Raw genomic sequence first — 27,304 nt, 5'->3', positions numbered from 1 at the left:
CAGCCAGTTCACAGTGAATTGGATCATTTTGGATATGTCTAAACTGTCTTAACAGTGCACTCGAGAAACAAAACCCTGTGCAGGGTGGTCCCAGACATGCCTTAGCAGGCTGGAAAAAGAGGTACAAATTCCAGAACACGTGTAGCTAGCTACCTCTGTGGCCTCCCACCAGAGGCCGTGTCAGCCAGCCCGCTCACGGGAACATGCTCATCTTAACCCTTCATGTCAGAACGTGAAATTCTCAGAGCATTAGGGTTGTGTCTCACGAGAACCAGGACTGAACCATATCCTTCTTTGCTGCCACTGGAAGGAATACAATTTCCTCACTCACAATTTGTTTCAGTCTGAGTTTGGCCGCTCTCATAAAAAATATTATATACGATAGAGGGTCCAGGCATCACTTCGTGTCATCACCTAGTTTACTGACAGCATCCTTCCTGTCTATATCCTGTGTGAATTCCCCAGCCAGGAAGCTGTTTCTGTCTCAGGCGATACATGTTGAAGCCATGTTCTTCATTTGTACCACATCAGCATTCTAGAAAATAAATATGTTATGGTCTAATCAGTTTAGGATTATGTCTGAGGCTTTGGATGTTCCTCTCCTGCGGTGCACAGCTCAGCTCAGTGAACGGCAGTGAGGACGCTTCATGCTGTATCCACTCTTGTGTTGCACGTGCATCGTTTCAGCACCGATGGAAGTTCCACCGCTGTCCAGGTCTTCTATGTCCTTTGAGGTTTTGTATTTGAGGTTTTGTATTTGCAGCAATTCCCTCACCCACGTATGATTGTCTTCAATTATATCACAGCCTTTGAAAAAGAAATCCCTCTACTAATCCTTTTGAGAACATTACATTTGCCCTCTGATACACGCATTGGTCTGTCAGCTTGGAGAACGCCAGCCTTCTAATGACTGGAGGATTATGAATCTACTGCTGAGCGTTCACAGAAGTGCTCTTGTGGTTATAAAAGTGTCTCTTCATTCACCCATGGGCTGGGTGCCAGAAGGGCTCAGCGTAGCTTTGTGGGTCTCTCGCCTCCAGCACCGAGCAAGTGCGAATCTCGCAGCGGTCAAAAGCCCAGCTCCATCACCCGCTGACTGCTCCCAGCCCCTCCTCTGCACACACCCGCAGCCTCTTCCTCTGGAGTGGAGCACTCTGAGACCGTTCAGCTTAGCAACATGTTGGACTGTTCCATTTTATATTTGCACAATTTTGATTTTAATATAATTTATCAGATTAATTTCTGTCTCTATTAAAGTTAACAAGAGCATCACTAATGACTTCAGCACAGCCAAGACTTTCTAAAGTATCTTTTAATTAATATATTAGTCATAAGTTACTAGAACTTAAAATATTTTAAATAGACTCCATATTAAATACGATGGATTATGTATGATACTTTACACTCTATGTATCTTATGATCTCTGCCTGGCGAGAGGCCGAAGGCAGCTACCTGAGGGACACACCGGGATCTGCGCACGCACCGCGTTGCCTCAGCACCTCCCCCAGCGCGGGAGGACGAGCAGGCCCCGCCCGCCCCGAGCCCGCCCGGCCCCGCCCGCCCGGCGCAGGCGCAGTCCCCGGCGCGGCTGCACTACAGCTCCCGTCGTGCTGCCGGTGGCGCGCAGGCGCGGGGCGGGCGGGGCTGCTGGCCGCGGCTGAGGGAGCTGGGTTGCTGCCGCCGCCCGGGTGAGTGGGGGGCGGCCGCGGGTCCGGGACCGGGAGCGGGGGGTGGCCGCGGCCGCTCGGGCCGTGCGGTCCCCACGGGGGTGTCGGGGAGGGCGGCGGCGGGCGCAGCCCTCCGCCCGCTGCCACAGCGCGGCGGGAGGGGCCGCGGCGGCGGCGGCGGGAGGAGGAGGAAGAAGAAGAAGAAGAAGAAGAAGAAGAAGAAGGGGCTCGGTCGGGGCCCGCCCGCCGGCCTCAGGCCCCGGCGGCTCACCGGGGTGGACCCTCGAAACCTGGGCTGGCTTTCCGGCGCGGGAGGGTCAGGGCTTCCTGACTGGGGAGCCGAAGGGCGCGGGGCGGGGGCTGCGCTGGGGAGGGGGCTCGGGAGCGGCGGGAGCCCCCTCCTCGGCGCAGCCCCCGCCCCGCGCCCTTCGGTCCCTCCGCCGCTGGCAGCCGAAGGGGGTCGGTGGGCCGGGGCTGAGGGGAGCCGCGGGCGGCGGTTCCTCGCTCCCCCGGCTCCGCTGGGAAACGCGGAAACTGCGACTTGAACAACTTCTGCGGTGGATCGGGCGGCGCGGTGCTCCCGGCCGGCCGCGGGCGCGTCAGCCCCGCCGCTGGGTGCCGGCTGGTGGCGGCGGAGCAGGGGGTTCCCGCGGCGGGGGGGGCTGCGGGGGAGCCGCGCACCTCGGCGCTCCCGCTCCCCCCCCCCGGGGCTCCGCACACGGGCGCTGGGTGCGAGGCGCGCGAAGCTCTGCCCGTGGGCGCCGGCGGTGGGGAGCGCCGGTGCCGTGCGAGAGGCGTTCCCGCACGCCCGCACCCTGCTGTGGTGGGGGGCTGTGTCCTCAGGAGCAGTGGCGTGCGGCTGCTTCAGGTGTGCGGAGCTTGGGAGGCTGCCTGCGCTGTGAGGGAGGCGCTGACGCTGGCCGGTGCTCGGAAGTTTTCCCAAAGTAACGTAATGGGAATAAAGCGAATTTCTCCTGCTGTCCTGTTCTAGGCTTGTAAGTTTTGCCACTTTTCTGTAATGGATACAAATATCTGAGTGTTTCTGTAAACGTTCATATAGCTTGTACCTGAAGTTTCTTTCTGACTGAAATGCCTGTAGGCAGCTCCTGGGCGGGGGGCAAGACTGTGTGTCAGTGCCCATCGGCAGTACAGCTCTACTGGAGAAAATCCAGGGATTGTCTGAAAAAGAAATGATGCTAAAACTTCTCTCGTCCTGGCCAGTCAGTAACTCCCAATGCAGCGGTGCTGCCTGATGTGCTGGGAGAGGGAACGGACAGCTGGAGCAGTGATTTCTGCCAGAGGGGCTTCTCGGGAAGGCAGTTCCTGTGGTGCCTGGGATTCTTAGCTTATCGCAGCCTTGTATTTATTCAGGATCATAACACCCGCCCTGCAGCTAGTGTGCTGAGCACACCTGGAAGAGTTGTGGAGATGGGTGTGCTGAAATGCCACCTCCCAGGCTGCCAAGGCTGCTGCTGCCATGCCCCGGGCAGCCTGCCGAATGCGCACTTCAGGGTGCCTGGCCCTGTCGCCTCTGCTGGTCCCTGGGCTGGACGGGTACAGCCACACGGCCCTGCAGCACGCGTGCAACTGGTTTTCAAGAACAGGAGCGCAGGAGGGAGTTTTTATGGGACAATGCCAACCCGGCAGCTGAGCTGTCACTCGGAGCACTCTGCCTGCAAGAGAGCTGTGTCCTCATTCTGTGCAGTTGTATACAGGACACAGAGCACAGTGGGCTTTGTCTGGTTCCAGGTGCCCTCTGATACAGAGGAGGAGCTGGCAGGAACTGGAAATACAGATGTTTTCCGATTTCCTTTGTCATGGAAGAATCTTCATGGTTGTGTAGTTACTATGCAGGAGCTGTCTGTTCCCCTCCACTCCCTCGGTCGCTGTATGGACAATTGCAAAGTTGTGGAAACTCCACTTGCCATCTGTAAAACTTAGTGAATTGTTTCTTTGGACAGACCGAAGCCTCAGGCTTGTTTTTTGTAGGAAGATAGCCCAGAACAACTGTCGCTTGCTGCCTGGAAAGCACAACCTACCCTGGCGAAACGTGCAGGCAAAGACGAGCTGCTGCCTGGTGTCTCCATCAAACTGGGGGCTCAGGCAGGCCCGCTGGCTCCCCGGGCAGGGGAACCTGCCTCCTGCACCCTGCCACAGGCCTGTCGCGCAGAAGGCTCAGGGGGTTCTTGAGAGCTTGCTTGCTAAGAAAAGCAGCATTGGGCTGTTCAGCAGAGTTGTCCTATGGCATTGCAAAAACATCATAAGGAACCTGCTGGCATTATGGTAATATTTATATTTACTCATTTTTCTCCTAGCTTTGGTAAATGTAGCTCTTTCAAGTGCAGCATGCTTTTCATGAACAGCTCTGTATAATCTTGGACACTGGAAAATGAAATTGTTGCCATCGTAAGGGTTCCCTGGGGAAATGCTCAGGTTAGTCTTCTCCAAGCCGCTGGGATGGTCTGGGGCCCTGACTGGCGCAGGAATGCCGACAGGCCTGCGGACCTCCCTGCTCCTGGTCAGGTTCACCCAGAGGCTGGGTGGAAGGAGGCTCCGAAAGAACAAATGAGATTAAAGTGAACTCTGCAAACGTGCTGGCCAAAACCGGCTTGGTTTGTTTTTCATGATGTCACTTCTGTTTAAAACCCAAGTTACAGAGAGCATTTACAGTGGACTTTAACGAGACTGCGGTTTCCTGTGGGCAGGATGTTTCTAAAGAGTTACTCTTGTTAGGGTCCTAAGAAATTGTGTCCTTAAGTGTAACAGAAATTTCGGGAGGGTGAGTATTTGAAAGAAAATGGGAAACTAGCTATTTTTAGAATCTTTTGGTTTTCAAATACAATTTCAATTAGGAGAAAACAAAAATATTTTAACTTGTAGATAAGAGTTGCGTGAAAGTTGCTTGACAGTCTTTCAGGGGATGATTCAGGTAATTATAAAATGGCCTAAAGTAAAGTTACTGCTATATTCTAATTTCTTTAGTTCATTCGTTTCTCAGGTGAAGGAACAATGGCGAGGTTTTTGTCTTTGTGATGCCCAGCAGAATATCTTCATTTCTGATTTTTCAACTTCGCTTCTGCTTCATGAACAGAGAATTGAAATTTGATTGATTTGAAGTGATGGCTTTGTTTCCATTTCCCCAAATGTTTCTTATGCAACTAAGAAGGTGCTAGGGTGAGCAACTTAGTTGACCTTGTAGTTACATATCTGAAAAAGGAATACTAGCCCTTTTGTCTTTTGACGTATGTAATGTTTTCGTGGTAAAGCTAGGAAGGAAGCTAGCTCTGCTCATCAAAAAAGCACAAACTATTTGCAAAGCCAAAATTGATGGTTACAGTGTTGCCTATGATTTTGTAGTAAGATGAGCCACAAGTGTTCACAGTCTAGGTAACTTCTCCTTCTAAAAACTTGTAATTTGTTACGCGTGTATCATTCTCGAAGCTGCACAGCTGCAGTGAGTGATGGAAAGCAAATAGAGTAATAAATGTGTTTAACAGGAGGTGGAGGGGCTTGTTTGATTAGATTAGGGCTCCAGCTGGCCTTTATGCCCTTTTTAGGCAATGAGAATTCCTGACACCATGTTTTAAAACCTGATTTTTAGCATGTTATATACGAATGTCATATATGCTGGTTTCTTTTGGAGGGAACGTTTCTGAAAGTCATTACCAAGCAATCTCTATGTAGTACAGACATGCTAATCAGTGCTACCATTATAACTTTTTAAAGGTGTCTCATGTGAAGTATGCGTTCATATTTTAAAAAATACTTTTGATTGATAGGTATTAGAAAATGTGTCCAAAACCCTTTAAATTTAAATTTGCCAGGCCACATGTGATTCTCTTCCTCTTGCTGAAGTGAAGACTCTGTTAGAGAAATAGTGGAGTATTTTTGATCTGCTGCTTTATTCTTTGCTTTTGTGTGTGTGAACATTGTAGCTCAGGATTTGAAATGGCTACTTTGATCATATTGTAAAAACAAGCGAGACTAAGGGCTATGACCTGAACATTAAAGTATTATAAAGGATGAGTAGTTTTCCAATGTGAAACATACCAATGCAGTAAATAAAACGTAATTAATTCTGGGTGGTGGCATTTTACAGCGATTCATGGAGAGGAAATATAGCCCATGTGAATGTAATGTATGGTTATGTGGTGCAACTCTCCATCAGAGTAAGGGGAGAATTATTCTGCAATATGTTAACTATTCTGCTCCTTATAATTACTTGTTAGAACTACACCTTTTAATATTTGAATGCAAATGGACATGCAGAAATGCAGTAAATAGCAGCATGTTGGTGTAGGATTCAGATGGTGCAGCCTGGTCACAGACAATGCTGTGTAATTGGCTGCAGGAAATGTTTTTCTCATGATAGTGTGTAATGGCTTAATGTGTAAGGAAGGAGAAGACATTCAGGCTCTAGGAATGAGAAGTGTGCGTGCAGATTGTGCGGCGTCTACTGCAGCTATCAGCTAATTGTGCTTCAGCTGTTATGCACCTGGAGAAGCAAATACCACGAGACTCTGGAGACTGTAAGAGGTGGCATGCTAGGCCGTAGAGACACTCCTGTCATTACTTTTGGAACATGGCTTTGAAAAACATAGGTGTGCTCCCCTCTGCATTTTCTGCAACCATTGAACTCGGATGTTCTCAGCTATGTGGCCTCTTGTAAAAGGTCCAAGATCTTCCAACATGGTTGGTCTTAGTTCAGAGGAAGCCACTGTTGTTTTGACATAACTTACAACGAAATCAAGAATTCCTTCTGTTTTTTGTTATTTTCAAGAGACCTTAACCGAAGTCAGTTGTTCAGCTTTGGAATTATGTCCTATCAATGTCCACTGTGGTTTGCAAGTAAGCTCTAGTGTTAGTATCACTAACATTTTTTAAAAACAGACTTCCTGAAAATAGCTGTAAATACATTCCTCATTCAGTTGTAGGTGTTGGTAGGAACTGAAAATTTACTGTTCTTGTAAAAGCAGTTGTTAAAACCAGATTTACTTTACAGGTAAACTTGACTGAATGGCATAGTTGAATCTTTATTGCTCATGTCTGTTCAGTGTCTCTGAATTAAAATATCACTGTATGTAACTGTGACGGCCAGGGAGACCTTTCTTGATGTAAACAAGTGGGGTGAAGGAATCCTGTAAGCAGGATGCCATGGTATAGTGTGTGTGTATACGGACCTGCTTTTACTTAAGAGACAGTAACTTTAAATTGATCTGTTTTTGAAGTACAGTGTTAAGTGCCGGTTTGAAGTAATGCAGTTAATGTATGCAGTGTGAGCATCTGAACTGGAATGTGGGCTACTGGAGAAAAAAAAAAATATTTGCTGTATGTCTGATCTCTGTGTTGGGTATTTCTATAGAGCTGAGAAGGAGGTAAGGGAGGCTAATGAGCCTGAATGTATGGATCTGGCTTTTGCTCCACAAATACATTATGGACGCTCTTGCTCACTTAGAGAGTCATTCAAGTTACCTTTTTTGTGTGTCTGCTCTACTTGAAGCAAGAATTTAGCTGAACAAAAAGAGAATCCCAGAATTTCTTACAGAAAAATGAGAAGAAACCGACTTGTCTGCTTGAACTTTGTTGTGATTAACTGTTTGTTTTTCCAAACCAAATGCTCAAAAATTGTGACTGTTAGAAAAATGTTCCCTGTGCTCTCCTCGTCTGTGAGAAATGCTATATAGACTGTACATATTTTGAAGAACCCCAATTTTCCTTTTTTTTTTTTGGTAGCAACATTGACTGGAGCGCTGCTACTTAGAAGCTGTATTCCCTGAGCCTTTCATCGAGGTATTTTAGTGTTACTTGGACAGAACAGAATGTTACTTCAGTGGTAGTGCTATAATTAAACTTCCTTTGTTCCCTCCGTAGGTAATACACAGGGATATGAGTCAGTAATAACCAATTAACTTGTTTGTAGTGAAGTTCTCTTTTACTGCCCTCGAACAGCAGCAACAACAATCAATGTAAAACATCTTAACTCTTCTTTTGACTGCAGCATCTGTAAAAACCAATGGCGTTAAGCTGGATGCATAAATACTAGGTTGGTAACTCCTCCCTCCTGCCCTACAGCCTGTGCTGCTGTGTCGGAATTATGGTCTTGGAGTTCTCGTCAAGAAAACTGGGTACTGGCATTCATCTGAAAATATATATATAGTTTAGTTATTGATGGAAAAGGGCATGGCAGGACAGGGTTCTTGTCCGTGAAGAAGCAAGGTGTAGGCTGCTTCCCAGTGCTCTTTGTCTGTTGTAGAGTAACAGATGGATGTGAATACTGGATCGAAAAGCTTTCCTTTGAGAGATGTATTTGGAGATGGAAGATGCTTTGTAATTGAGATATTTATCTTAACTATGGTTATTTCTTTTCAAAACTTTCTTTTTACAGATCTGTTTAAGAATAAGACTTGGGTTTTCAAGTGTTTGAGCGACTTGCCACTTCCTAAGTCATGACACTCCCGTTTCGAAAGGACTTGGACAAGTACAAAGATCTCGATGAGGATGAAATTCTTGGCAAACTTTCAGAAGAAGAACTGAAGCAACTGGAAACTGTTTTAGATGACCTTGACCCTGAGGTAGGTATTAGCCAAGAGAAGTTTTATTTTTTCATTAGTTCAGAAACTAGTCTGAAATGAATTGAGACTTTTTTTTTACTTGAACAGTATACTTTCGGGCAGAGTTTTTTCCTAGTTTGCTAGGATCTTATTTACAGATATATATGTGTATACAATGTTTCAGCTGTTTATTTCCTGTTTGCAACTTGAATGCAACTGCAGTAGAGGAAAATGGAAGAAGAGATTGCCAGGAGGAACTTTCTGGGATTCATTTATAAATAAAAAAATTGCTCTTAGTCATGTTCTTGAAAAGAAAGTTTATTTAAAAAGGCTTGTTTAACTTTCCTGTTTCCAGTGTTCTCTGGTGTTGTCAGCCCTTTTGCATCCGTTTTTTTGTTGCTTCTACCACTGGAGTTTGATGGAAGAGGGACGATGCTAACCTCTGCTAAAGACTCCTAGTCCTGTATCTGGTAGCCTATATCTATTCCTGTCCTTGTGCTGACTTTGCAAAGAGGAGGCAAATAATTTCTCAGCTCCCGAATGATTATGTCAGCATGGGATATTGAATAAGGAAGATTTTAGCTTTGTGTTACAAAGAGGTGAGATATGTCCTCTGCTGATACTGCAGCTAAAGTCAGAGTCCAAGACTTGTGTTTTCACCTCCTGATTCTCTTTTCTTGTTTTAATAGGACCAGGATTAAGTTTAAGCTTGATGTTCAGGGATCACTTAAGAATATTATGATCACCTGTTTTGTTGCACTGCAAGATATGCTTGATGTTTTAATTGTTTTTGGCTTTATAGACTTTTTAACAGACGAGAATTGTCAAAAGTGTTTACTCGTCTTTTACAACAGTCTGAATTTCTATACGTTCTGTTCTTTCCATACTATAGCCTCCTTTTTTTTGTTTTGTGTTTTTTTTCTTTAGCTGAAATATGTTGATGATAGCAAAAAAACACCCCACCTCGAGTTGGGTCAAAAGCAGAAATACTGTGTTAAATACTGGACAATAGTATAGGCTGTTGTCTGAAAGACTTAGAAACAGATGGATATAAGTGATGGAGGAAGCAGTCGTCTTGCTGAATGTCTAAACTGTAAATAGCTGAGTTTTATTTACTACTACTCATTTAAACAATGTTCATTCTAGAAGAGAAATGCAAAGTAACCAGCAAGTCTAGTGCTGGGAGCTATTGGATGTAAAGAATTGCTTCAGTTCTATTCAGAGTGCAATGTGCTCTATTTTTAATTATATTCTTGATATCTAACGAGTAGATTACCTTGCGTCCTCCCCTGCCACAAAAAAAAGAGGTTGGTAAGGGATCAAAGATTGCCTAAAAAGGATGTGATGTATCGGGTTTGAACCCTGGGGAGAGGGAGAAGGAAGAGGGAAATGAAACTAAACAGGTGTTCACTCAGACTTCCTAAGCTGTGCTTGTTTGCTCCATTTTGTTTTGCAGAACGCGCTTCTGCCTGCGGGCTTCCGGCAGAAAGACCAGACTGCTAAAAAGGCTTCAGGTCCCTTCGACAGGGAGCGACTGCTTGCGTATTTGGAGAAGCAGGCTCTTGAGCACAAAGACAGGGAAGACTATGTGCCTTTTACAAAAGAAAAGAAAGGTAACACCACCCTTTCCGGTGTAGGTGGTTATGAAATCTCTGGAGTGGACTACCCAGAACTACTGTGAACCAAAGTTTAGTGAAGCACTGGCAGCTCTAATGCTTTTTAACTCACGGCTTTTCCAAATGACTGCTACTGTGCAGAGGCGGGATGCTTCCTGTGGCGCTGGGACTGGCGTGCTGTTTGCATGTAGCACAGGAAGGAAGTAAGACTCAAAGATTTTTATCAAAGATTGCAAAGTTCTGATGGGGATGGTATTCTCAAAGTAAGAGCTACCCCTGATTTAGTGAATAATAACAAATGCTGTCGTTGTGCCTGTGGTGCTGCGTACAGACAGTGACATTTGCATTACTATGTTGAATTTAAAAAATAGCAGTAGAATGATGTTGTGGTAGATACTCAGTAACATTCAAAGACATTGTAGGCTGACAAGGCCAGGCAAGTGGTGTATGCAATCATGTTGTCTTTCTAGTATCCTTACTGAGAGATTTAATAAGATTGCATAATTAACTAAGTGCATAGTTTACATCACAAGAAGCTTTGAAATCTGGCAATGGTCTGTGGTCTAAAAACCATGGAAAGATTCACCCAATGAGTGGACACATTATTAAAGCCTGGGATTTTAAATTTTGCATCTAGTCTTCTCATTGACTTGATGGGAAGCCTTTTCCTTGTCAGGAGAAAACTAAAAAAGAATGTGCGTCCTAAATAAATCTATTCTTACAATATTTATTTTTTTTCCCCACAAAACAAGATTTTCCAAATTTGTTGTGCCTTACTAAGCACTGCTGATAAGGGCAGAAACTCCCAGTCCTGTGCTGGGCACGTATGCATAGGAGGAGGCTTTTAGCTGTTGCCATGGTGTTTGCGTACTGCTTGTGAATCCTAGCTTGGCTGAATCTTCCCTGTCAGCAGGGAGATCTGCTGCAGTCCAACTTCAGTAAATTGTTTAATAGGTTGTGTTGCAACTGCCCAAGATGAAGAGGCTTCTCTCTTCTTAAGGGTTGGAAACTCTTTAATCCTACTGAGTTCTCTGGCATGAATTGTTGCTTATTTCAGGTGTGAGTCTTCGTTCATCTACAGAGTTTGTATCTGTGATTGTGATTGTGGTGTATATTCAGTGAAAATTTTGTTGAGGGTATTTGCATTTTCTCTGCCTGTACCAGATAGCTGTTACTTGACAATGTTGGTCTCTCTTTTCCTTGAAGTAACAGAGAAACTGGGCATTTATAATGTGCTGCACTGTATATGATGTACTACTTCCTTAATACACAGTGTTTTGCCTTATCTGTGTAGCTTAACACCACTTTTGTTGAGAGATAACTCTGACATTCCTTTACTGACAGGCGGACAGGAGTTTGCTGACTGAAGAGAGTAACCAAATTAAGGATAATGTAATGTATTGAATGTAGAAGGCAGTCAAAGGTACCTATAGCAGCAGTACCTTTATGGTATCTCCACTGCTGGCAAGTACCTGTTGATCCTGTGTTTGGCTCTGCAGTGTGCCGCTGCTTTCTCCCCTGTTCTGCTTCTTGGCTGACATTTGCTACTGTATGTTGGAGACAGCCTAATGGTTTAACGTGACTGAGTTCACGTATATTTGGGCCTCATAGTTGGTTTGGGTAATCCCTTGCAGCCTGGCTAGCTCATATACCGCTCCTCCAGGATGTGAGGCTGGGCGTGGAGGATTTGCTCTAGTTAGTACTACTTTTTGTACTGAATACTAGTGCTTCATTGAGATAGGTGGTTCTTTAAAGTTAGCTTATGTATACATGCGCACACAAAACTATGTGTAGATAAGATCTGTGAGAATCATGTAGAGAAACAGAAGGGTCCAGCTGTAACGCAGATCTTGATTAAGAAAGATCAAATGTCATTTCCTTTATGTAATAAAGTATTACTAAATAGCAGTCTGTCTGGATGTTGCAATATGTCATACCAGTTTAGTTCGTAAAATTTCCCAAATCTCTTTAAAAAAAAAGGAGTTGTTGTTTAATAACTTTTTCTACCATTTATTTTAGCACCATAGAAGAAGAGAAAATAGCATGAAAAATTAAATGTAGCTTATTTTCATTAAAACTAAAACCATGGAAACAAATGTTCAGTATGGAAATTCATGCTCTGTCAAATGGGCGGGAGGAGGCAAGAAGGTTAAGTTCATTTTGTAGCAGGTGAGGGATAACCTTTTCTTTTCCCCTCATGAAAATATTATGGTTCAGCTTTGACTTGCTGCCATGCTTGTAGCCATTTTGCATAAAAGTGGCAAACCTATGTAACTTAATCTTTTAAATCAAGAAATCATTATCTTTATCTGGATGTAAAACTTGGAAAGAGAGTGGAGCAAAACTTAATACTTGCCTAGGATGTTTTTTATCTAGAGGGAGCTCTTATGCTAGCGTGCTTTTATTTAATACTAAAAAACCAACCAAACAACTAAGCTGGCTTATAATTTTTCCCTTTGGCTAGATAAATGTATTTTGGAGAAACGCTAACAAATTGGGGAATAGGGGTAGGTGAAAATCTTGCTTGATTATCATGTTAATTCAGAAGAAAACTGACAATCGTAGCCATCAGATCTAGAGGTTTTGGGGGGAGAGAGATGGATTGGAGTTGCAGCTATTTTCTTGGTGCCATTTTTATGAGTTAGGCTTTGCTAAAATATTTCTGTGTGCATGGCTGGTCTCATTGCTCTAACTTGGTCTAATTATTCATTTCATGGAGTAAGAAGAGGAAAGTCTACCCTTCTCTTTACTTTTCTTATTTTAGTAGAACTGATGTCCTGTGTGGTGATTTGGCCTACAGGTTTATCAAAGAAGCTTACCCTGGGTTAATTTTAAACATCCTGGCTTGCTCCTGATTCTGGTAACCTTGTTTCCTTACTACAGTGTAAAGGAAAATCCTCTCTTCCAGTTGTCTTAAGTACCTCATTTTGGGGGAACATGTCATTAAAACAATGTTGCCTCTCTTTCACTGATAGATGACGTGATTCCTCCAAATCTTTGGAACCACTTTTTGCTGTGTGCAATGGAATGTGGAAGAGCTGAAATAGTGTAAAGTGTCCTGGTGTAGCGAGATGAACAGTGCTAAAGAAATATGATGCTTAACAATCGCTAAATTATATTCTACTGCATTTCTTCAGTGCCTGATTTTGTGTCTCAAAGCATCCTTAAAAATATGCTTTGTTTTCAAACATGATTTAATGACTGAAGTCACATTCTGTTCCAATTAAGTGTTGAACCATACAGTAAACCACTGTTCAAGAGATTCATGAGAGAAATGTGGTAATAATTTCAACAAAACTAGCTTTGTCTCAATCTATGTATGTCATAAAGATTTTATAAGGCATATGGCAAGGAGAAGGATCTCATTTAAACAGTGAAGCGAGGCTTCAGCACTGAAGTCTGTTGCCCTCGAGTGTGTTCCACATGTCTGACCAAGTCTGACCAGTGCTCCTCATTGCTCTTGGAACAGCAAAAGATGAGAATTATTGCACCTGAAATAAAAACTTATCTAACATCAGTAATGTACTTTGTGCTGCATAATGCAAGGCATTAGCAAAACATTATGTAAACTAAGCTTTACATTTCTAGCCTTTGCCCTCTACTAGTCATGGCTTTCTCTTCCAACTCTCCCTCTGCTTTTCTGCTGGGGTGTGTTTGTTCTGTGTAGACGTGCATTTCATCTAACTTCTGCTTTAATGTTGTTGTCACCCAGAAAATACTCCTGGCTAGAGCTCCTGGTGCTGCCCTGCTCAGCTGTTGCTCTGTTGCAGCAGGATTTGGGATACCATGTTCTCCGCCTGCCTTTCAATCGCTGGTCTTTAAAGGAAGTGTTACATGTTGTAAAACGAAGCTAATATCCTGGAGGAGCTTTGGAGAAACAACTTGCCGAATTGACATTCTCCATACAAGACCACTGGAACAAACTCTAGCCTTAATGTAAAACAGTTTTCTAACTCACTGCTATGTGCTCTGTAATCAGATAATGAATAACAGTGCTGTCTCTACAGTAAGTCACTGAGGAGTTCACTTGTAAGTTGAATTAAGAAAATCAGTCCTTACAAGTGAATTGATGAACCCAAGTCTGTCACATGGTAAGAACTGATGACTGATGAGCTGAGGATTATATAAATTTCTGGACTGATGAAGCTTTAAGGAGCATAAGATGTAAGGAATACATCAGATATTGCTCGCTCTTCTTCGTGAAGTCACTGATGAGACGAGCTTGCATTTGGTTGTCCTCAGGTGACACTTGATTCCTTTTCTGCAAACAGAGTACTGCAAAGTGGATTGTAGACTTTCTTCTGATCTGCAAGTCGTGGCTGCTTTCTGCCTACTAGCGTAGGAGTAGCACTGTGGGATATATAAGAATAGAACCAGCAATACGCAGTGCATGGCCACACGGAACACACTTGATTTCTGTAAGATTTTCAGTCCCACCTCAGATACTGTAATTCCATGTATGAAATGTTTACGGCACTTCAGCAGGCATCATGCAGCGTTTCTGCCTGTTGAACAATGCAATGGTGTGGAACTTGCAACTGGAAATTCATTCTGTAGCAAAGAAAGCCTGCAAATTGATCCCAAGATGTGCATCATTTAACATGTTGGCTAAAGGCATAGAAGACCTGAATATATAATTATTACAGAAATGATGTGAACATCTCTGAAATTTGCCTCTTCATGTTGTATTGCTTAATCTTTGCAGTATCCTAGTTGGCTGAAAAGGAGGATGTTGTGTTCCTTCATGTGATCAATTCCCTGCTATTTGGATACATTCCACTTGAGGGCTGAGAAAGCTATTCATCTCATGGGCTGCACAGATCTGTAGTCTTTTTTTTTATTATTTTAAAGCTTACATTAGTAAGAGGGGGAAGGGAATTGCCAGACTGTCTTGGCAGGAGGCCTTGAGTTAGATCATTGTCCCCTGAGACATAGGGGTCTTACCCTTTCCGAATTAAGTTCGTTACTAGAAGTGGGGAAACCTGCTTTCATACGTGCATTGTAAACCTCTGAACTCTGGGCTAGGACAAGATGAAGCCAGTAAATGACAGATTATATACACAAGGGCATGACCTGTTTTATAACAAAAACTGCTCCTGACCCAGTTCATGTGACTGGAGTTGGCTGCAATTAATGTTTCTGGAGGGGAGCAGCTTTTAACATTCTTGCTTTAATAAAAACTGAATATACTTTATTTTTTAGGCTATCAATTGGTACGTATAAATAAATTTGGTCTTACTTCTAAGAAGCAAATATTTAGAACAAGAAGTTCCTAACCTATGAATTTAATAATTACTGAAAGTAACGTCAGGAAAAGTAGTTCTTTTTTGTGGGTACTGTGTGATGAACCAGATAGGAAGCTGATCTAAGTTGAAATACATTTTTACAAAGTTGCTTTTAACTGAGATCAGTTTCCTTCTCCCACTCCCTGTCTGCTGCACTGATGCTGCAAATAGGATGACATCAATGAAGGCTCAGGTGCTCACATCACACTTTCCTTCTCTTCTCCTGCTTTGTACTCTGAAATCCTCACTTTTTTTACTAGTCTGTATTACTGATGAAAAACAGTGCCAAGAGAGCTAATGAAAGGCTTTAGATCATGTGTATGCTGTTCAGAGTGTTTCATGGGTTAATGAAAACCACGTCAAACATTCTCATATCTCTTCTGAAAAATATAATTTAAGTTGAAAGTTATTCTCTCTCCAGCAGGTGATGCTGGTAAAATAAAATGGGGGTAGAAATGTACTGTATCAATTATATCAAAATAATCTTAAACATTTACTACCTAAGCCTTAAATTTATAAAGGTTTTCTTTTACTCTTGAATCACCACAAACATAGTTTCTTTTGCACTGTCCATCAAACCTGAGGTATGGGTGGTAATGCATGTCAGCTGCTTTCAGCTACTGTTTGTAGTCAGTACAGTTATGTAAGGAGATTTATTTTCTGCTTCTAAATATGGATAATGATCATTTATACAACTTTGCAAAGAGGTAGCAACACAGGAACAAAAATACTGTGTTGCTAGCAACAGATCATGGTCATCAGACTGTGTTGTCAGAGGAAAACCTGATATACTTCATTGTAACCTGTGTTGGTGGTAATGCATTCAGTGCCTTTAAAAAGAAAATGACCCACACACTATTGTAATCTAGGGTGGGAATTTGGAGAGAGAGAAAAGGTGGCTGGATTTGGTTATACCTGTGTCCGCTGTGGGATGCGGGAGCTGACTTCAGGCATTGCTTCCCACAAATGGTGAAACCAAAATCCCACTTGGCTGGAATTTCCCAGAAATAAAACTGGAACATCCTATAAAGCTTCTTGTCACTGGGAGGTATGTAAAAATGCTAAACTTAGTCCAAACATGTAACAAGATACACTTGTATGTAGTACAAGGAAAAAAAATCTTAGGCTTCTGCCCAGCTGGTCTGATTCTGGTGCATGGTGGGTTTTCATTGTGTAATTGGGAGGAGCTAGTATGATTCGTATGTGGAAATGGTTTCCTGCTATGAATATGGAAGAGGGGTGAGTTCCTGAATTAGCACTGGGGCTTCACAGGGAAGTTATCAACACTGCTTTCTACTCCGGGAAATAACTAAAGGAAGGTGGAACCCCTTTCCACAGCTCTGTCAGCTGGTAGCTCAGGCAACTTGGAGAGTGTGAAAAGCTTTGAAAAACTGTGAAGATTAGATCCACAGTTTTCTAGTTGTGAATTATTTCTATCAAATGCATCAGTTTTGTTCTCTCATACACTATTGGGAGCTTTTACGTGCCATGTTCATTTGTGCTGAACCTAAGCACCTCTTACCTCTCCTGGGTTCTTATGTAGTAGTAGAATTCTTTGTTTTGAAAGGCCAATTCTAAATCATTCAAATCTGAACTGTTTTCAGAATAACTGTTAGAATAGCTTTCTCATATTCTGATTTCTTACCCTAACTTTTCAGCTGAAGATATATGCAGGAATCATGCTAACTACACAGACCTCTATTTGTAATGTGTGTCTCCTAAAACAACTTTTTCCATTACCTGTCTGTAATGACTAAACAGTCACTGGAGAATGTGATATTACTACTCTTTTTCCCATTGAATCTTCCATGACCTTTCTAAGTATCTTTTCAGAAAATAGTGTCATTGGCAGAGAAATCTATTATCTTGGTTTTTGCCGTCCACAAACCGTGGCTTTCTCAAGCAGCTCAGGCATCTACTTTTTTACTTCAAAATTGAGTTAGCATCCGAAATCAGAAATATCTTGTATGCTGTAAAACTGCAGTGAGTGCTCAGGTCCATGATTTCAGATGATTCTTTGATATTCTATTTCTGTGACACATTCAGATTACAGTTCTGCTTGGGTCCCTTTCTCCCTTGAGAGGATACCAGTCATTGTTCTCTAGTGATACTAAATTTTCCTTACAGTCACTATTTCTAGGCTATTTCAAATGTATCATGGAGGCTTATATTTTACTTTCTAATTATTCAGCGAAACAAATAAGATTGTAGTCATGATACAGGAAGAAGTAATGTTATATTCCTGCTTATGCTTTTTCTTTGTCTCTGACCTTCACGAACATAAGAAACCTCATTCCTTCAAGGTGTCCTTGGTGCTCCTCTCAGAATTTGCTAAATGTAATATGTATCCCTTAAGTACAGAAAAGTTTAAAGGTAAGTATCTAGATAATACAAACTAACATCAGACTTTTCATTTTCTTTACTCCAGGGAAAATATTTATCCCCAAGCAAAAGCCTGTACAATCTTATACAGAAGAAAAATTCTGTCTTGATCCAGAACTGGAGGAAGCCTTGACCAGTGCCACAGACACAGAATTAGGTGACCTTGCAGGTTAGTTTTTTTGAAGTATGAATGGGCTGGTGCATATTTAGATAAGAAAGATCTATAATTAACATGGTAGGGTATTTTTTTTATCTGAAATGTGACTATATGAAGTTGTAACTGTGGACATGTAACTAGTTGTAATTAGAACATGTTATATGCCGCTTTGGTTGTAGTGTATCACCTCTGTTGATTTGTGGCAATTTATAGGAAGGGAGATTATTTTGGCCTGCATAAGAGATCTGATTTTCAAACTCAAAACCTAAAGTTCATTCCTTAGACTGACTGTTTTTTGTTGTGTATGCTACTGCTTTTTTCCTTTTTTTCTTGCATATATGAATGTGTTGCTCTGTGCCTGTATTCTTAAAGCTTCTGTCAAGTGTTTTGTTACTGAACTGCACTTCTAACTTTGATGCTTGAACCCGGTCAGGTCAAACCTTTCTAAGATGTGAAGGCCAACTAAAAAGTCTATAATTAATTAAATCTGTTTCTACTTTTCTTTAAATTATTAAGAGACAGAATGACTTGTTGTGCTGATAACTGGGTGTTCTACAAACATCAATTGTAGAACTGTGCATCTGAGCTGAATTATTCGGGAACAGTACAATTGTTTTTTTTGCTTTTTCTCTTTTTACAGCTATACTGGGAATGTCCAACTTGATAACAAACAACCAGTTCTGTGATGTAGTAGGAAGTAGCAATGGGATTGACAAAGACAGCTTCTCAAGTAAGTGTGTACGAAAGTGCTAGATAAATGAGTTCTTTGTCCTGCACGCAGTTACTATCACATTTACTATTTTCTGTTGCACTAGCACTCTTTATAGATTATTCAGTCTTGAGTTGGAAATGTGCATGTCTGTAACATTGCTAATTGAGATCTGGCAAGAGTGGAATTAAAATATGTCTATGTACACTAAAATCTATTCCGCAGTTAATTCACTTGGGGGGGGGGACAAAAGTAGGCATAAACATGCATTTGTGAGTGCTGGGTTTAGATTTCATGTTTGTGTTTGTAATTCAACTCCTGTGTGCTTTCTGAAAAAAGCTGGTGTGCAAGAAAAGCTGAAAGGCTGTGAGGACCTTTGGAAAAGAATTTATGAAAATGTGGTCAGGAGAGGATAGTATGCTTTTTGGGTGCGGGAGAGATGTTAAGACTGATAAAATGATCTTTAAATACAGTAAACATTTAGTATGTGTATCATCTATTCACAATGGATGTATGTGACCTGTTTGATTACAATTAGATGCCTTTTCAGATATAGTAAAAGGTGAAAAAATGTTGCCTGTTTTTGATGAACCGCCAAATCCTACAAATGTGGAGGAGACACTGCAAAGGATTAAAGATAATGATTCCCGTCTTGTTGAAGTTAATCTAAATAACATTAAGGTAATTACCTGAAGCATGCAATAAATATGCTGCTTTTTCTCAGTAGAAGACACTTCAAGTTGCGAAACTCTGCAAGAGAGCATGACAGGCTTATTTTAAGTGCAGCAGCCTTTCTGCTAAATGTTGCAGTGTGTGTAATCTCAGAAACCTGGGGCGAAACTGATAAGCCATCTTGGTTTCTTTTGCTATATGTGTATTTAGAAAGCCTTAGATTTTCTTACTGCCAGCTCAGATTGCTGTTGCTGCCAAGTTGGCGACAGTTCCAGCAGTTCGCTGTCGCAGTGTTAACTACTTCTTTGAATCCGTTGTCCTTGGTGAAGCAATGTGCTCTCAGTCACTGCTACCGCAAACAAAGTGATATTTCTACCTGACATCCTTCTGATTCTTGTACAAAAGAGCTGTCAGCAATTAGGGCAGCATCGGCTCATAAGTGTAACAGTGGTGTTTTTAAACACGACTAAAACTTTTGTGTATTTGCATGAAAGAAAGCAGAACTGTAGCCCTCCTGACTTACAGTGCAGACAGCAGTAACAGGCTGCTAGCTGCAGCCTCGCTAGCAGCCTAGGCTATTTGTTGCCCTTACTAAAGGAAGAAAATAGAATACATAGTTTAAGAATATTATACAGTAGAGAAATGCTAGCACAAATAAATTCCTAAAAAGGCAACAGAACAAAATGTCTGATATAATAAACTGAGAAATTTTCTACCCTAATTAATTATCTAAAATTATTCCTTTTAAGCTTGGTTGCTACTACACTGTAAAAATTATCAAACTATAAACTGGCAAATTCTAGAATTATTCTTAATAGAACACAGAATGAAATGCTAATGGTTTCACCAGATTAAAGCTCTAAATCCTTTTACAGTTGTGAGAGGTTAATTTGATGCTGATACATAGCAGAACGTTCAGTTCATGTAAATGCTGCTCCGTAACAGTTCCAAGTCAGCTAAATATTTTTTTAACACTTGTGTTGTGGCAATAGCATCAATGTAGTGAAGATGACTTTGCTTTGTAGAATTGGTGACCCTAATAGCCATTGCGTCTTACATATAGCTTTGCTACACACATCAGCCTTTACTTGGAGGCTGATGCAGATCAGTGATAGTTAACGTAGTACATTTTGCAGTAAGGAGAATAAGATAATGGAAGAAGTTGGGGGGGAGAGGATAAGCTTGTGTATCTCAAGAGAGTGAAATGCTATTTTTAATTCAAGAACATACCAATTCCAACACTGAAGGAATTTGCAAAGGCCTTAGAAACCAACACGCATGTGAAGAATTTTAGCCTTGCGGCCACCCGAAGCAATGATCCTGTTGCTGTTGTAAGTACCCATTGTAATGTGCTTAACTGGGGTGCAAGGGAAGTTAGGATGGAAAGACAATGAGAAGCGAATGAATTGAATCCTGTTTAAACATTTAGGAATGAAAATCATTCAATCCTGTTACACTGTAAAGTACATTTTCTGTAACAAACCTTTGTTATATCAGAGTTGGTAAATGATTACTAGTTGACTAATATGCAGCAATGAGTCAGATGTACGAGATGAATGACACCTCTTTTTTTTAATCCCTTCCCCGATTTTTCATTTTGTTAACTTCCTTCCTGTTTTTCTTTCTTCCCTAATTGTTTACTTCCTGACGTTCATTCTACAAGCCAATAGTATATTCAAAATTAACTTTAAAAGAAGCACATTTGAGGACTGCAAAAGCTTAGAATCTTTTTCAACTGACTAGAGTTTTAGTTGAAGAAAGATGTAAAATACCTGTTTCTCTGGTCTCCCTGCTACCAAAGATTGGCTTAAAGCATTGGCATATAAAGCACAATATTGGTCAAGGTGTCTCATTTGACATAATTGAAACCTAAGTGTTTATCATCTGGTCCTGTTTTTCCCTATGTTGAATCAAAAGCAGTACCTTATTTATTTGCAAATAAAGGGGTAAGAAAACAGCACTAACTGTTTTTCCAGGACAATCCTTTGCATTTGTTTTAATTTCAAATTAGAAAGAAAACTAGTTGGAAACATTCAGTTAAATTAACAAGTGAATGCTTGAAAGCTTTGTTCTGGGTTAATTAAAAAGTTCCTTTTCATTAGAACTGAAACATTTGTGATTAAAAAAATCTGTAAAGGCTTGTTTTCTTGGGTGTGGTTTGTTGGGGTTTTTTTGCATTGTGACTTGTTACAAAAAAAAATTTAAATGTTATGATTTTTTGGCAGTAAACCTCAGCAGTTACCTATTCTTGTTTTCTTGTTTTCTCAGAACTAAGATCAGGTACATGCCATTCCCATAAGAGTGCTTCTAGCTACGTGCTAGTACTGTGCTTAGAGCTTTAAATTTTACTGCTTCCTACCAAATCTGTAGCCATAAGCATTTTGAAAGTCGGATCTCCTGTTTACAGATTAACCACATTAATTCTCCTTTTGGTTGACTAATGCCCTTTCTTTGGTCTCTACTTAGCAGTTTACATTACTCATTGTATGCTGTGAAGGCCTACAAAATGGAATTGGTCCAATATGCTAATTTCAGACAATTTATATTCTGTGTAGCTTTTTAGTTTGTAACAAGAGTGAGACAGGCCTTTTCTTGACTAAATACTAATAAAAAAGTCAATGTAGATACTGCCTTGTTGAGCACTCACTTCAATCTTAAATAGTGAGTGAAAACTTGCAAAGTCACAGTATGTGTCTGAACTTGTTGGTCCTATTGAACTAGTTAGTGGAAATGATTGTCACTGTGTCCTATGATGTACTGCAGCAAAACTAAAAAGTTTAATGATGGCTTCTTGCATTCAAAGGCTCTTGCAGATATGCTGAGAGTAAACACAAAATTAAACAGTTTAAACGTAGAATCAAACTTCATCACTGGAGTTGGAATTTTGGCACTGGTCGATGCACTGAAAGACAATGAAACATTGACAGAGATCAAAATCGATAATCAGGTAAGCAAGGTGGTACTAATATCATAATTCAAATCAGTCTATCCTAGTTGACTGAATATTTTTAGAAGGCAGCTTGTGATAAACTTTCAAAAATATTTTAGTTTTCAACATCTTAACCCCATGAATGATTGCCCTTAAGATTCCCAGAGGCCTGCAGTTGAAGTCGATTCCTGGTCAGTTCTGTGCTTGCTTGTGCTTTAAAGTGCACAAATGTATTTTCTGACCTTCTGCCTTTTAGATTAATCCAAATGAAGCTAAGTGTTATTGACTAATGTGATGAAAGTGTTCTGATCTCTTTTAGGGTGAATACACATAAGCTCTGTTGTCTTTGTGTACCTTTTATTTTAACAGAGGCAGCAGCTGGGCACAGTTGCAGAAGTAGAAATTGCCAAGATGCTTGAAGAAAACATCAAGATCCTCAAGTTTGGATACCACTTCACACAACAGGGACCTCGAGCCAGGGCAGCTGCAGCTATCACGAAAAATAATGATTTGGGTAAGAGCTGTCGGTAGAATCACAGAATGGTAGGGGTTGGAAGGGACCTCTGTGGGTCATCTAGTCTAGAGAGAGACTATTAAATGAATGTGTGTGTGGCACAGGTTTTAAAGGTGTCTGGTTTTTCTGTTGACGTAACCAGGATAGCAAAATACGAGTAGATCAGTTTCAGATTTCTCCTGTCCTTTACTTCCACTCTTCTGCTGCTGTTTGATGTTCTCTCTTTATTTTGTTGCAGGGTGTTCAGGTATACGAGTTGGGGATTTTTAGCATAGTTTTAGCATAGTCTAGAACAAGAACATTCAAATTCCACATGAGTTGTGGCAAAGGGAGGGAAAATAATAGTTTTGATTATTCAGTTTTATTCAGATAAGATTCATCGTTTCTTCAAAAGCAGTACTTGAAATTAATAATGCAGGATGCCCTCTTCAATGCCAGTACACCCAGTCTCACTTGGATTGCTTTGGCAAGGAAACTGAACGTACTGTCACGTACAGAGGCTGGGACTGGGTCGTCTCTTCCCTTACGATTCTGTTCATGCACAGATACCTTCCCTGCCTCTCCTAAAGACAGCTGGTAGCAGCAGCATCTTTATTTGCTGCAGTAAGTTTTGTTGCAGCTCATCTGTTAGAATCCTAACTAAATGGACCAGCAGAAAATTGGTTAATATTATAGCGCGTGAATGGAAATATAATAATGTCAAATATTTGAAGCTCTCAACTACAACAAGATCATATGGAACATCTATTTAAATAGAACTACATTTTAAAACTCCATTTAATTAATCTTTTTGGCTTCAGGTGCTTTGTGGTAAGTATTATGGATCTCATCAGTGTGAAAATGGGCCAGGCAGTTCAGTATTGTTAGCAGTAGTTCAGGAATACATTGGAGGGAGTGACATAGGAAATTGGAATTTGGTTTAAAGATCTCCTTCCTCTCGGAGTAAAGTTTTAACTGGAGGAGAACAAATGAAAAAGATAGAGGAGGAGTAACAGAATAGAGCAGAGAGAGAGAAGAAAGGCACTCAGACACTGCATAACTGTTTCTCAAAATAGGTTCTAAACCAGTTACTGTTTCATCACAATGCTTCAGGTGTCTCTACATTCCTTTAAGGTTTCCCTTTCCACTAGTTCTCATTTTAGTGTTCGACTTTTGGAAATCTATGCTTCTATTGATACTTTGCCTCTTTTTCTTTGCTTTCTTAGTCTGGAGTATGCGAGTAAAAGTTTCTGCAAATACCTTTTCATCTCTCCAGCCCTGAAGCTACCGAGACAGGTTACTCTGAATACCCAGCTGGGTACTGAGCACTGAAAACCAAGATGTTCAAAGTCTCTCATTTCTGTCTTTGTATGTTTCCTGTACAAAACCAGTCTACATCACTTTTCTTCCTTGTTTACACTGTGTTGTACTGCTTCCCTTTTCTTTGCCTGGAACTGTGTACATGTTGCTTTTAACTACGTGACTGGAGAAGTCCAAGGTTGGAAACTCTTCCATCTGTTCTTGCAATTTGATAAAGCAGGTGTGCATAACTTCAGTCAGTGATGAAAACGATTTGGATTCAAATGGAGATAAGTCTATGGGTTACTCTCAAATTAAGCAATGCGTTGGCTTTGTAAAGAGTAAAACTCTAGTGTGATTCCATTTGAACTGTTTCTTTAGACTGTATGTAAAGCATTTCTTGAGACAGGAAGAGGGAGGAAACAAAACAGCCTTCCGCCATTATTTTGATCTGAAGGTAAAGATCATCAACTCGAATTGCAAATACCTGTAAAACTACATAATTTCCAATTAGTGGATTTGAGAATAGAATCACTTTCTTGTATAGATGTGCTTGCTCCACTTCTTGAAACAACATGGAGATGCCCTATATAATTTCTAAGACTCATCCCTCATTTGTTGTGTCAGCACAGAAAAGGAAAACTCAATAGGGGAAATAGAAAATATCAATTAAAAATACTACAAATATTGCTGAAAACTCCAGTCATTCAGTCAGTCTTGTGTATTCTTAAGTCTAAACAGCATGTGTGGTGTAGTGATTTTATTCGCGCATTTTTGTTCCTCTTGCATTTTCTGACATGAATATTTTTTTATTAATAAATGGAATGTTTTAGGCTATTGAACATAACATATTTTTTGCAAAGTGTATGAATCATATTAGATATGCTGTAAAAACTCTTGTACAGTTCCTTCTGAAGCCATGTAAGCTTAATTCACTACTAGAAAACTGCAGTGTAAAAAAAGAGTACTAGCTAAATCTGCTTACCAAACATAAAATTATTAATGTTTCCCACAAGTCTCTCCTCACAAATATTTGAAGCTGTTCATGAATAACACAATAAGCGCTGCGAAAGCATAAGCTTAAAAATAGTGGATAATACTAAATGTTAATTACCTTAAGTTGTACTACGTGAAACTTAGGCAGCAAAGTACGGAACCACTAATGTGATTTCCTTAACTGTTGATGTTGTAGAAATATGAAAAGTAGTCACAGTGATAAAATAGTAAAACTTGTTTTTTTCTCTCTTGTTACAGTTCGTAAGAGAAGGGTTGAAGGAGACAACTAGTACATCTTGTTGTTGTCAAAGCTATGGCGATTTCAAGGGTCGTCAAGGCACGCTCATTACCATGGGCTTTGGCAATCTTGGACTACACTTACGTGGGTTAGAAGGGAAGAGACTGGAAACCCCATTCCTTTTAAAGCAAAGATATATTAATAATCTGCTGGTATGCATCACACTTTTCAGATTGAGACACAGTAACTGCACCTGTCTCTGTACCATAGTTTTTGGTTGTTTTTTGTAAGAACTTTTTTGTATTTCAAGACTTTGGCTGTGCTTTCTACTTAAACATGTAATTGCAAATCAATGGTATAATTGTCTGTATCAAACAATGGGACATTCAAGATCATTGGGCAGATAATGACCCAATTGAAATGTTTGTTAGAAAATCTGGGGCTGCTTATTTACATGGAGGGGTGTGTATATTCTTGAAAACAATGCGTTAGTGACAAGGGATTCTTCACACAACAGTTGGACGCATTGAGTAGAGCTGTTCAGCCTTGTTCCTATGCACTGAAGAGAAATCTTTCACAGCTATCTTATTTGTAATTCAACTTTTTTTTTATTTTTTATCAGTTCTTGGTACTGTGATTAAACCAAACAAAAACAAATTGGTTAAGGACTTCTCCTAAGAGATTTGAGGGACTAATAAAAAAGTGGAAGCCTTGCAGATAAAAAAAAGTAGGAGACTTGCAGAATGACAGTTTTTCTATTATACCTAAATCCTTAAAGTCTTTATTCAAAATGTCCCATAACTGCATCTTGCTCTGTATCTAAACTGGATATGGTTTTTGGCTGATTTCATGTGATTATCAGCATTATTTAGTTTATATTCTTTATTTAAGAATCCTTATCTACATTCATAAGTATCAATTTCTCTAGAAGTAGTGGATGTGCATTTGTTAAATTCTGCATAATTCTGTACAGGAAAAGCAACCTTAACTGTAAAACCAGTGTTGTAAGTTGCTAGCAAATGGAAAAAATCCTTTTTTTCAAGCTGTTGCATTAAGCTATTAGTACTTCATATAAATCTATCATTTTTTAATAAAGCAATGAAGTAACACTTTTAAGAAAGGATTTTTCTATTCTACTTACATCTTGATGTTGAAACACTATGTAAGACATGCAGAAATTAACCAATATGCAGTGCCAAATCTGTATGGCATAGTAATTATTAAAATATTTAAAGTCCTATATCTAAGCAAACTAATAAGGCAACAAGAATCACTTCATCTTGTAAATAATCACAGTAGAATTCCTTGAAATAATATGAAAATCTAGAGGCTTTTTGGTGTTTGGACTGTACCGTACCAGTTTGCTCGATGTTGCCATGAGAACATAAACTCACAAAAATATTCTAAAGGACTGCTCAGCTATATTTATAGCAACAGAGAATTCGACTGACAACTGTTTTCATTAAAGGATCATAATATGGTGAGCATTTTATGTATAGAAAACATATTGGACTTGAGATTTTTGCATCCGGTTGTTTACACTATAAAAATTTAACAGAGCAACTCCCTGACACTGTGCCCGTGTTGCAATTTGCTGCAAATCTTGTTTTGGATCTTTAAAGACAAGACTTTATTCTGGAGGTGACTTCGAATTTTACTGCAACTGTACAGAGAATTTTAAACTGTAGTGCCTTCAGTGAGGATGTATATAACTGGTTTATACTTGTGGAAGAATTTTTTTTTTTTTTAGCTATTTCAAGATCGGCCTTTTGTTATAATTGGAAATAAATCTGTGTTCTGAAAAGCAAGTTGGAATTAATTCTGGTAGCACTAAAGACTGTGCATACTATAACTTCGAAACAACTAGAAGTGATCTGACTAGTAACAAGAAGGGCTTCTTTTGGTTTTGGCTCTTGTAAATTTTGAAGAACTGTTTAGATTTTGAAATTTACGTTCTTATGTAATGTCACAAGTTAAGTGTCTTCTTACGGATGGTGCTGCACAAACGTGGCCAAAGCATGTCATGTGCTGAGTTGCCTAAAGCTGTACTTTACTTTTTATTTGCTAGGCACCGTAATCATTTTGTATCAAAAAACAGGCTATAACGTCTTCCTTCATTTGTTGAAGGGCTGCATGTTCATGAAATCTGTTCATGTATTGTGATTCCATGATGATTCATTTTATCATTATCTAGCAAGATTAGGCAGTTATCTCCTGCTTGAAGATGAGGAGAAGAACAAAAGGCTGGATTATGGAAATGATAGCCCAGATCCCTTCCTTACTTTAATAAATCAAGTTTGGCTGCTTAA

General features: G+C 40.5%; 1 protein-coding gene across 8 annotated transcripts; it reads left to right on the top strand.

The window, feature by feature from the left end:
* Positions 1-1,599: 1,599 nt before the first annotated feature.
* Positions 1,600-26,799, top strand: LOC104334580 (tropomodulin-3). 8 transcript variants are annotated; one of them, XM_075431423.1, is made up of 11 exons: positions 1,600-1,689; positions 8,054-8,240; positions 9,676-9,832; positions 17,549-17,671; positions 18,300-18,389; positions 18,919-19,049; positions 20,264-20,371; positions 21,844-21,987; positions 22,339-22,483; positions 23,689-23,780; positions 25,016-26,799. In XM_075431423.1, the coding sequence occupies exons 2-10, from the start codon at positions 8,115-8,117 to the stop codon at positions 23,742-23,744; spliced, it is 1,080 nt and encodes a 359-aa protein (XP_075287538.1). In that variant the 5' UTR covers positions 1,600-1,689; positions 8,054-8,114; the 3' UTR covers positions 23,745-23,780; positions 25,016-26,799. The 8 variants fall into 8 exon arrangements, with proteins under 8 accessions (XP_075287538.1, XP_075287534.1, XP_075287533.1 ...); XM_075431419.1 differs by having other exon boundaries at positions 18,907-19,049; positions 23,689-23,758; XM_075431418.1 differs by having other exon boundaries at positions 18,907-19,049.
* The last annotated feature ends 505 nt before the right edge of the window (positions 26,800-27,304 follow it).

Source organism: Opisthocomus hoazin, chromosome 10 (genome assembly GCF_030867145.1).
Source record: "Opisthocomus hoazin isolate bOpiHoa1 chromosome 10, bOpiHoa1.hap1, whole genome shotgun sequence".
Classification (NCBI taxonomy): domain Eukaryota; kingdom Metazoa; phylum Chordata; class Aves; order Opisthocomiformes; family Opisthocomidae; genus Opisthocomus; species Opisthocomus hoazin.
The sequence above is the reverse complement of the archived record's forward strand: the minus strand, read 5'-3'. Positions and strand labels throughout refer to the sequence as shown.

Excerpts from the sequence above, each read along its gene's own strand:
- LOC104334580 (XM_075431419.1), top strand. The coding sequence starts at position 8,115 with ATGACACTCCCGTTTCGAAAGGACTTGGACAAGTACAAAGATCTCGAT. Across the intron at positions 9,833-17,548 it reads TTTTACAAAAGAAAAGAAAG|GGAAAATATTTATCCCCAAG; the intron begins GTAACACCACCC and ends TCTTTACTCCAG. Across the intron at positions 22,484-23,688 it reads CACGAAAAATAATGATTTGG|TCTGGAGTATGCGAGTAAAA; the intron begins GTAAGAGCTGTC and ends TTGCTTTCTTAG.